The sequence below is a fragment of the Brassica rapa genome, chromosome A03 (genome assembly GCF_000309985.2).
Source record: "Brassica rapa cultivar Chiifu-401-42 chromosome A03, CAAS_Brap_v3.01, whole genome shotgun sequence".
Taxonomy (NCBI): domain Eukaryota; kingdom Viridiplantae; phylum Streptophyta; class Magnoliopsida; order Brassicales; family Brassicaceae; genus Brassica; species Brassica rapa.
Genome location: NC_024797.2, coordinates 18,778,059 through 18,790,227, shown reverse-complemented (window position 1 = coordinate 18,790,227; position 12,169 = coordinate 18,778,059). Strand labels below are relative to the sequence as shown.

General features: G+C 30.7%; 1 protein-coding gene across 1 annotated transcript; it reads right to left on the bottom strand.

Annotated features, from left to right (window-relative positions):
* Positions 1-8,112: 8,112 nt before the first annotated feature.
* LOC103859713 (putative F-box/kelch-repeat protein At3g17570) lies at positions 8,113-9,874 on the bottom strand. Its single transcript, XM_033289071.1, has one exon. It carries the CDS (start codon positions 9,448-9,450, stop codon positions 8,281-8,283), a length of 1,170 nt encoding a protein of 389 aa, XP_033144962.1. The 5' UTR covers positions 9,451-9,874; the 3' UTR covers positions 8,113-8,280.
* Positions 9,875-12,169: the final 2,295 nt, after the last annotated feature.

The window sequence follows — 12,169 nt, the reverse complement described above, 5'->3', positions numbered from 1 at the left end:
ACCAATAAAATATATAAATATTGTAGAACATGATTTGGTTCGTGGTTCTATGATCACACATTCGGAGGTACCCTCCAGACACGGTGGATTTAATCAAATAGTGATAACTTTTTTTGAGGGGTTGATAATTGGTTGTAACTTATAGATGCGTATTCTTCCTATTACAATTTTTTTTCCTTGTCCCATTAAAATTTTTTTTTTTTGAATAGGTCCCATTAAAAAATTTGTGATGATAATTCATAGAAAAAAGACAAACTGCTGCAACTTACAGAATTTGAATCATGATGATTAGATCGTATAATTTCTTCTTTTTTTTTTGAAGAAGAAAATATACAAAAGCTTTGAATGGTAATGCAAACAAACCAAATTGAGCATATCCTATGCAGCGGACGGATCGTTCTAATTTTGACGGTATGGGTTTACTATCTTTTTCTCAAAATGTTAGGTCGGTCATATGCAAAAGTAACGTTCTAATTGTTTGTTTGTATGTTGACTTATGAATACAGAGTGGCGGTTTGGTCGGACCGTATAAATCTCCGGTGCTTCTCAAACTCTGACTTGCTCGTTTTCTCTCTTTCACACTTTCAATTTAATTTTAAATATATATTTGTGTAACGTTTTGAAACAAAACAAATTGTGTAACGTTTTGTGTTATGTTAAGAAGAACATTTTTTAAGAATAAGTTTTATATAAGCTTTTGACTACTGAATTGTATGTTCACGTTTTCTGACGAAAAGAAAGTTATATAATATTATGTTTGTTATTGACTCTTACTGTACTTGAAGAATTTAGGTCCATTGTACTTGTTACGCCGACAAATAAATAATAAATTTACGAGTTAAGGTTTACCAAAAAAATCTTTACAAATAGAGCAAGTCGTTATATTTTCAGTTCATGAGGGAGGAACCTGTAAAATAATTTCACACTAAATAAAGTTATATACAAGAGGAAACCAAAAACCAAGTTTCATTTAGAAGAAGTTGGAAAAACTTAAAGATCTTGTAAACCTAGAGAGAAAGTGTATTTGGTAAACTGTGTTGTATTCTCATTGATCACGTTGGATACATATACTCGATCATCACCATATCTTTACAAAGAGATTCTACTATATCTGCCACTACCCTTTCATCCTTATCTTCTAATATATATCGTATTTATCTCAACAACCTGAGACTTATCTCATTGGTTTGGTTCAGTAGACTATACTTAACCATACCACTCTTAACACTCCCCCTCAAGTTGGTGAGTGTAAGTTCCTAACTCCCAACTTGTTCATAAGATAATGAAACGCGGAACTACCCAGTGCCTTTGTCATCACGTCAGCTAGTTGTTGTGTTGTCCGAACATGTCGTAATGTTATTAGCCGATCTTGCACTGCGTCTCGAACACTATGACAGTCTGACTCTATATGTTTGGTCCTTTCATGAAATACCGGATTAGTAGCGATGTATATGGCTGATTTACTGTCACAGAAAAGCTGCATAGGTTCATCGTGCTTTACTCCCATGTCCGCAAGAAGCCGTTTCAACCACTTTAGCTCACGCAGAGTCGCTGCCATCGACCTGTACTCTGCCTCCGCGGAAGAGTGAGATACTGTATCCTGCTTCTTCGTCTTCCAAGAGATGGGCGAGTCTCCCAATAGCACCACAAACGCAGACAGAGACCTTCTCGTCAGAGGACACGCGGCCCAGTCGGAGTCGCAGAAGGCTCTTATGCGAAGATCACTAACTGCTTTCAACATAATTCCTTGACCAGGACATCCCTTCAGATATTTGAGTACCCGCATCGCAGCATCCCAATGAACTTCTCTCGGCTTCTGCATAACCTGAGACAAGACGTGTACAGCATAACTCAGCTCCGGTCTTGTGATCGTGAGGTACACGAGCCGTCCTACCACTCTTCTGAACTTCTCGGGATCCTTAAACATCGGTCCTTTATCTGCCAACAACTTGTGATTCTGCTCCATTGGAGTTGCTACCGGTTTACAACCCAACAATCCTGATTCAGCCACGATCTCGAGTGCATACTTTCTCTGTGTGAGAAACATTCCCATTGGTCCACGTGCCATCTCTATACCGAGGAAGTATTTCGCTTTACCTAGATCCTTCATCTTGAAACAATCACTTAAGTAAGCTTTGAACTTCATCATCATGCTCAAGTCATTACTCACAAGTATCAGATCATCCACGTAGATCAAGACCCTCAAGCTTTTTCCGTCCTTGATAAACGTGAATAATGAGTAGTCAGAGTAAGACTGCTTGAAACCGAAACGCTTGAGTGCAGTGGTGAGCTTTGCAAACCAACATCTTGGTGCTTGCTTCAACCCATAAAGAGACTTTCTCAGCTTACACACTTTCGATGGACTATCACCATAGAACCCAGGGGGCATCTTCATGTATACTTCTTCTTTCAATTCTCCATGAAGGAAGGCATTGTGTACGTCCATCTGGTGTATCTCCCAATTCTTCGCGACTGCTACCTCCAACAGGGTTCGAACAGTGGTTATTTTAGCGACAGGCGCGAAGGTTTCTCCATAGTCCCTTCCTTCTACCTGTCTATTACCGCACACCACCAGCCTTGCCTTGGGTCTCTCCATCGTTCCGTCAGCATTGAACTTGTATTTGTACACCCACATACACGCTAGTGCCTTCTTCCCTCTTGGCAACTCCGTAACATCCCAAGTTCTCTGACCTTCCAAAGCAACTACTTCAGTTGACATCGCTCCATTCCATATGGGATCTAACATCGCTTCTCTCCAGTTTCGTGGTTCTACATAAGATGAGAGAGCTGCAAGAAATGCTTGGTGTTTCTCGGAAAACACCGCATCAGTAACATAAGCCGAAATAGGATAGGAGCAGGCAGAGTTACCTGGACTCGTTTCTGAGTTCCGTGAAGGAGCGGGATGAACTGGAGATGTGTTGTGTTTATCGAGAGTGCAGTTCGCGTTGTAAGTCACGTAGTCTCGCAACTTTACTGACGGCTTAGGAACACGTTGTCCTCTCCCGAGACCATGTTAGATTCGGGTTAATTATGGGCTTCCAACTTAAAACCAATTGGCAATTAGTGGATTGGCCCTAACCCTTTATATATTACTTAATGTCCCATTGATTTTCCAATGTGGGATACATATCCCTTAATACCCATTCTCGAGATGATGGCTCTTATCGGCCAGAAATCTCGGAAACTTTTTTTTTAAGACAGTTATACTCGGTCGAGCGAGTCAATTACGACCTATATACCCGGTCGGGTAGGGTTAATATTAATTAGGAGTTTAACTTATTAGGATCTGGGCTCTGATACCATGTTAACCTAGAGAGAAAGTGTATTTGGTAAACTGTGTTGTATTCTCATTGATCACGTTGGATACATATACTCGATCATCACCATATCTTTACAAAGAGAGTCTACTATATCTGCCACTACCCTTTCATCCTTATCTTCTAATATATATCGTATTTATCTCAACAACCTGAGACTTATCTCATTGGTTTGGTTCAGTAGACTATACTTAACCATACCACTCTTAACAGATCTCTCAAAATTTGTTTTTAATCGAGAAAATTTCCAAATTTTAATCTGGAAAAGAAAGCTCGGGTTTTACAACTTCTATAGAGATGGGTCTATGGATTTATTCCCATTTCAAATTTGGGTTATTTAGCCTGTGGGCTGCTGGCTCATGTCACTCGAAATTATATATAATGAATTGGCAAATCGAGCATAACTTCTACTTCTATGAGATCTATAGCCTTTTTCCATAAAAATGTCGTTGTTTTCTCCTTTACCAAATGGAAGAGTTTTGCATCACTAACAAACACGAAACCTTTAGAAATCCTACATCGAAGTTTAGAGACCAATACTAATATGTATAAATGATACGAGTCAATCTGTTCATTAATTTTTAATTGAGTTTGAGTTGAAACTCATTTTCTTGCATGGTTTATTAACTCCAAATGGAAATTATAACTGGTCCAGTAAAGAAATTAGATATGCATTACTGGAGTGAACGAGTCGAAGAGTTATCATTGTGAAGGAGATGTGTTACACAGTTACAGTGTGAGGTATATGCAATATTCATATAATATACTGACGTTAACAAGAAAGTATCACATAAATAATGATAATACTAATTAAACTTCTTGACTAAATTTGATAAAATTATTATTATGTTTTTAAGAAAGTAAAAGGCGTAAGTCAGAAACAAGTTTTCCAATATATTTTTGTATATATAAATAAACAGTATGAAGCCATAACTTATAAATCTCTTCTTTTTTTTGGAACATACCATAACTTATAAATCTCATTAGTTATTGTTATTACATAAATAAACAAACGAAAATTAATACACGTACTAACAAAGACAGGGTATTACGTATAGCATGTTATTGTTTTTATAAACTAACACGAGATCAAAAGAAAACATGGAAGAAACAAAATAAAGAAGGCAAAGCACATAAACTCATTCAAGGGGTAGGACTTTTGTAATTAGGATCGGAGCCATGGTTCTCGTAGAACCTAGCAATGAAAGAATTAGCTCTTCTATCGACCCCTGGCTCAGCGATCCAAAGTCGACCATCTTCATCACTGGTCATGATTCTTGACCTTATGATCACTCCTTCTTCGCTCCAGTCATCTCCACTGTTTGAACAGCACGGTAGCAAAGCTCTTATTACCGAAAACGTTGATGATTTCTTGTTCCTACCCATCTCAGTTTGTCTTATATATGTGTACTACAATCACTCAACTTGAATATATGTATACATCTCTAAGTATTCATATTTATAGGAAGGGAAAAAGAGAGAATAGGAAGTAGCTAGGAAATTGTGCTACACAAACGACAACCTCTCGTGTATACAATATGCCATTAACACGTAAATACATACGTATCTCTATATAATATATGATCTATACGAGGTTTAAAGTAAGATTATTGTCTAGAGAAAATTCATTGGAGACCGACCGATGGATGCATGGCTGTAAAAGTGAAGGAACTTCTTTTGAGATGAGAATAAATTCTCAAACTTTCCATGTATGAGGAATGAAGGATTCAAATATATTGTTTAATTAGTTTATAAGTCTAATAGATTATAGTATATATACAAATGTCGTAAAGTAATCAGGCCTATATTCTATATACTACCAAACTATATTCTTCATCTTTTTTTTTTGGTTCTTTTTTACTTGTGAATATGATTGATCTGCAAGAACCAGTAGTGATTTTATTCAAGAAGATCACCCACTATTTAAATTATATGTTTGATATGTTTATTAAAAAATCTTCATAATTTTCTGATTAGTAATTAAGTTTTGTCACTTTGATGTTTTGATGTATACTTAAACCAATGTTCAAGAAATCGCTAGGCGGTAACAAGACGCTCTATAGAGGATTAGCGACTAGGCAGATTATTCGGAGCTTAGACGAGGTCTAGACATTAACGAACTATTCATTTATTATATTTTTTTTACATATATATGAGATATTTTATTTTTGAGTTTAATTATAAAATTATTGTGATGAATTATCAAAATTAGATATACAAAACTAAAGAAGTTAAACAAAATATTGGATTTATAGTAATATTATTGCTTAATTTAGCATATTAAGATCAATTTAGATCGATTTAAGGCGATTTTAACCAATTAAAAACAGTTTAAACCGATTTGATAGTATAAATCGTATTTTAAAAAAAAATCATTTTGGAAAGAACTGAGCTAGACCGATTTTTAGAACCTTGATTTAAACTGTCCAATAATTAGCTATTGCAGTACAATGTTTTAATGGTGCTATACGTGTAACATGTATGATGTAATCATATATATAGCTACTTAAAAGAAGTTGAAAACTCGGTTTAGGTTCAAAATTTTCAGTATATTTTCTTCAAGATTTACTAGAAAAGCAAGTAAATGGAGCAAATATAAATCATCGTTGCATGTTATTAGATTTAGAGTGTTATAAGTTTTGTTTCAGATTTTTTTTTTCAGTATTAGTTCAACTTGTCAAGAATCATTTCATTATTAAACTAAATTTTCGGTCCGGTCCGTTTTTTCGTATTGGTTTGAATTATAAAGAATAATCTAATTCAGTTAAAATTCAGATCGGTTTATGTTTTGGTTTAATTTAGTTCTAATTGGATATATATGCTCAATTTATTTGGCTTGAACATCTCATATGAAATCAAGAAATGTGTAGTAAGAAAATAACAATGTTTGAGTGACTGAAGAATGCTGAACAACTTAGTTTGTTGAGCCTTGACCGCCCTTCTGTCGATGTCCTTGCGGTATCCTGAGAGCCTGTTGTATCGAATTGGTTTGGATTCATTCAACTCTCACACTCTCCTTCCGTGATAAGTACTGCTTGCTCGATGCCACTCGTCTTCGTTTCGTTAGCCTCTCCTATGTGTACAAACTTCAAACTAAGCTTTCTCTCCTTATTTTTCTTTGTAATGCTCTCCTTGTAAGCTCCAAATGATATACGTGAAAAGGAAAAAAGAAGAAGACATAACTACGTTATCTTTTCTTGCTCTCCACACTTCATATACATGAGGACGAAAGAAAACCGTCCAGTATACAGAGTTGAACTCAATAAAACGACTTGGAATTTTGCATGTTGCAATTTGAGGACGTTAAGATCTGATTTTGTGTTGTACTTAAATTGTTAGATTACTTAAAGTCCTGCAAATGTAATGATATTTTCACCAACCATCTCAGAGCTTTTCTACTCCTTGGTGTTCGTCGCTTTGTTTCTGGTATTTATAAAACATTACACATATTTATGAAAAACTTCGACCATAACTAATACTAGATTTTGACCCGCGCAGGCGCGCGGGTGTATATTTTGAAAAATATGTTGATATTTGTTTTTCATGTAATTATTAGGATTTGGAAAAATAATCCGATACCGATACCATCCAAAGATATAGTACCAAACCCAAACATAAATTGATTAAATATTCTAATTATTCAAAATTTTGTTATTTAGAGAACCGAATCTGATCCGAACTGAAGTATTTGGGTATCCGAATTTATCTAAAAATAGATTTATATACTTATATATATTAATTATTTTTAGATTTAACGTATATAAAACATCAAAAATGATACTTTTAAATTGGTTTAAATACTTGAAAATATATATAGATAGTCAAAAGTAAATATCTGAAATAGTTAAAGTATACTCAAATCACCAAAAATACTTAAAATAATTATTGATTTCGTATCCAAAATTTTAAATCAAGCCAATTGATATGTTAAGCTTAAGTATTATGACATATGTTATTCAAATTTATACGTAATATATTATTTTATTTATACATTTTGAGAAATTTAAAATATATAATGATTTAAGACTTTAAAAATAATTTAAATTAGTTATCCAAACCCAAACCAAACCCGCAAAGATCCAAATCGAACTCAAACCAAAATTTAGAAACATTCTAATAAGGCTGAAATCTTTGACCCCGAAAACCCAAAATACAAACCGATCAGAACTAAACCCGTATGGGTATCCAAAAGCCCATCCCTAGTCATTATTATATATCGTATTTTATCATCATATAATTAATCGTATTTTATATGTACCATCATATAAGTAATCATATAATTAATAGTATTTTATACATACCATCATATAAATAATTACATATATTATATTTTTAAAACTTAATATGAAATATGAAAACCATAATTTGAGTTGGTATTTCAAATTTGGCTTTGTATTATATTTTTCTTATATATATTGACAATATTTTTTATAATGGTTATTGAAAAATAGTTTAGTAAAAATCTATTTTTGAATATATGTATATTTTTGAATCAATTTTTGATATAAATCAAATTTGAATTATTATTTTGATTTGAAATATGTATATAAAGTTTAAATTTTGTTTTATGGTTAGTTTAGAAAAAAAATTTTAGGGAATTAGATTGACCCATTTTGGTATATTTTAAAAGTGGCCTAGATAACTTTCAATTTTAAAAAAAAAACATAAGCCCATTACTTTTTTTCTTAATACTACTATCGTTGTTTTCAAACAAAAATATTTTTTTTTTTAAAAGACTGCAATCCATGTTTCCAAACACTCCAAATTTTTAAAAGTCCTATTCAAGTCTCCAAACACTCCAATTTTGTACTTGAGTTTTAATAAGATAGATATTTGAGTAAGACCACAATAAAACAATATTTTTTTCAGAAAAAAACTCTATATAGAAAAAGAAACGAAAAAAAAAAAAAATCCAGCTACTATGTTTATTAACTAAACAGAGACAACCCTAATTGATAATCAACTAATCATTTTTTCTTTTCCCATCAGGATTACTTTGCTTTAACGGAATTCGGACCAAACTTGGAACATAACTGACGAGACGTGGACTAGGGATGTACTCAAGGTCTCTCACCTCTGGGATGTACTCTCTATAGACTATTTTATGTATATCTTCTCCAGCAACGTAAAGTATGGTCTTGTCTTCATCTACATAGTCTCCAAGACAGCACATGACCCTTTTATTCTCCTCGTCCACCAAAAAACTAATTACCCTCGTCCTGACTTCTGTAACTTTAGTGTAATCCACTACTAAGAACAAGCTCCACAACAAGTCCTTGGCCTCATCAGCCTTAGTGTTGGTCACCCATATCTTCATCTCTGATGGACTATAAGTAGCAAAGCTCTGAAATAGCAACGCAAGTTTCTCTTCTCTGACAACTGATAGAACTACACACGCATCGTTATCATCATTATGAAAAGGAAGAGACAGACGTCCAAATCTCTCTGTATTGAAATCAAATTTGAGAATACAATTAACCAGATCGTCATCGTCTTCATCATCTGAATGTAACCAGTAAGTATTTCCCTTTAAAGACACGCCACGCGACAATATTCCACAATTAACAGAATCGTCATGAAAAGCTCTCCATGAATCAGAGTTAAACTCATACATTTCAAACGTATTAACTCTCAGCCTCTGGTGATAATAATAGCTAAGCCTCAAGAGTTTGAGGCTATCGCATGATTTGTTCTTGTTACCGTATCCTAGATAATACTTATGGTTCATGGCGTAACCGTTGGATAGAATCCACCTGGTTTGACCAGTACAAGGGTTCCAAACCACGAGATTTTTGTCTTTGGTCGTGCATAACAATAAACCTTCACAAGGGAAGATTTTAGATATCTTGACATCTTCTGAATCCTTCAGACTCTGAAGTTTTCCTGTAATCGTAATAAATTGATCATACCTATTGTGTAGTCCATGGAAATCTAAACTGAATGAATAAGCCGATTCATCCTTCTTTAAGACCATCTGTGTTGTTGCTTTGCCCATGTGATTGTTGATAAATCTCTGATCTTTGAATAAAGTGTTCCATCGTTTGCAAGTTAACTGCAAACGTTTTACAGATGTGGGAGGAACCCTAGAAAGTATTTCTGATTCCAAGTCCCATGGGAGTTTGGGGGTCACCATTATTGTTTATTTTTGTGTTTCTGACATGAACACCCAAGGAAGAAAGAGAGACGAGAGGATAGCGAAGAGAAGAGAACAGAGCTAGAAAATAGTAAAGAAGTTAGGCTTTAATATATTAAAAAAAAGAGAGAAGAGAGATTTGGACGTCTGTCGTTAACCTTAAACCCTAACTTATAGTTTAGGAAGATATGGATACAATTAACATCTTCCTAAATTTGATCTATATGTATATTTTAAGAAAACACTAGATTTCCACCCGCACAACCGTGCGGGTATATATTTTCACATTTATATATATATATATAGATATTTGTTTTACATAATTATTATATATTTTTAATGTAACTCACATATTTAAATGTTTGTATAATTATGCCAAATATAATAATTTTATAGTTTTCATGCTGTAAATTAAAATCATCACATATATATATATATATATATGTTGCTTATTATATATTTGTCCTATTGAATTTGCATTTGATTGCTAAACTAATTTTTTTAATGCATGAAACAATATATATGAAAACAATTTTGTATTTAATTTATTATAATCATGATCCGTAATTCAAATCGCTAGATTCTTTTAGGTATTTTTTAATGTTTATTAATTTTATATAATAAATTACTGTATATTAAAAAGTTTAAGATAAATTAAATTTTTATACATGTATTATATAGTTTACTAATATTAACCCGTTCTACCAGCATATTATATTTTAGCATATATATTTTATATTTATGAAAATAAAATATGTTAACTTATCAATTTAAAATAATTTTATCATATTTTGTTCAATATAACATTTTTATTTTAAAATGATAGATATTATCATAAAATTGATAAAATAGGATATAATTTTATTTTTTTAGTAACATTTCATTACTAATTACAAAATTAGTTGAAGATATTTATATTCAATTTATGACAATTAAGATCTTATTATAATCTTTTTCAAAAGATTTGTTAGAATTTTAATTTTTTTTTAAAAAAAATTAAAAGATATAAAAGATATTATGATTAAAGTAGCTAAAAATATTATATATATTAGCATTGGTGATATACATTTAATATAAAATTTAAATGATGGTCCAAATAAAAATATCACTCATCAAAAAATCATGATTTTTATTTTATTAGAAAACAAATTTGAAAAAATTAAAATAGAAATAAATATTTATTTCTAACAAAATCTTTAAAAATTATTAGTAAATGTATTTTTGAAATTAATTAATTTCATTTTATTTAAATTTTCGTATATAAACAAAAACTACATTCAATTTTAATTTCTAATTATATTTTATGATAATTTAAATTAAAACTAACTAATTTTTGAAATTAAATTTAAAAAGATTCTAAGAAGATTTTAAAAAGATTTTGTTAAAACATTTTAAATATATTCATTTGTATTTCAAATAAAAAGATAAAGATATTAAAAGATATAATAATGAACTTATGTGAAATATGATATTTTTTAGGAATGGTCCAAACTAAAAAAATCACACATGAAAAGAAGTCATGACTTCTGTTTTAATATATTAGAATTTTTATTTTAAAATGATAGATATTATCATAAAATTGATAAAATAGGATATAATTTTATTCTTTTAGTAACATTTCATTACTAATTAAAAAATTAGTTGAAGATATTTATATTCAATTTATGACAATTAAGATCTTATTATAATCTTTTTCAAGAGATTTGTTAGAATTTTTTTTTTTTAAAATTAAAAGATATAAAAGATATTATGATTAAAGTAGCTAAAAATATTATATATATTAGCATTAGTGATATACATTTAATATAAAATTTAAATGATGGTCCAAATAAAAATATTACTCATCAAAAAATCATGATTTTTATTTTATTAGAAAACAAATTTGAAAAAATTAAAATAGAAATAAATATTTATTTCTAACAAAATCTTTAAAAATTATTAGTAAATGTATTTTTGAAATTAATTAATTTCATTTTATTTAAATTTTCGTATATAAACCAAAACTACATTCAATTTTAATTTCTAATTATATTTTATGATAATTTAAATTAAAACTAACTAATTTTTGAAAGTAAATTTAAAAAGATTCTAAGAAGATTTTAAAAAGATTTTGTTAGAACATTTTAAATATATTCATTTGTATTTCAAATAAAAAGATAAAGATATTAAAAGATATAATAATGAACTTATGTAAAATATGATATTTTTTAGGAATGGTCCAAACTAAAAAAATCACACATGAAAAGAAGTCATGACTTCTGTTTTAATATATTAGACTAGATTTTGACCCGCTCTTTCAAAGCGCGGGATCATTTCCGAAACATTCCAAGTTTATTTGATATAAATTTGTATTTTAATTATATCTACACTTAGATATTACAAATGGAATATTATATTCAATGTTTTGAAACTCGACCCGACCCGCAGTAAAATTGGCAAATTCGGTGGCTCATATGTAATCCATTTTAGTTTAAAAAAAAACTGTTATTTAAAAATTTTAAAAAACCCGTAACAACTGCTAAAACCCGAGATCTGGTTATCGGTTGAGCTGGTAGATGACCCAATATGTAATTCAGTTTGATTTATTATTATATTTAGAGTATTGTAATATATATTCATGAATGTTCAGATGAATAGTAAATATATTATAAAAAGTGATACTCCAATTTAAATACAATTTTAGTCCAACAAAAATTCCATCTTGTTAATGGATCAATAT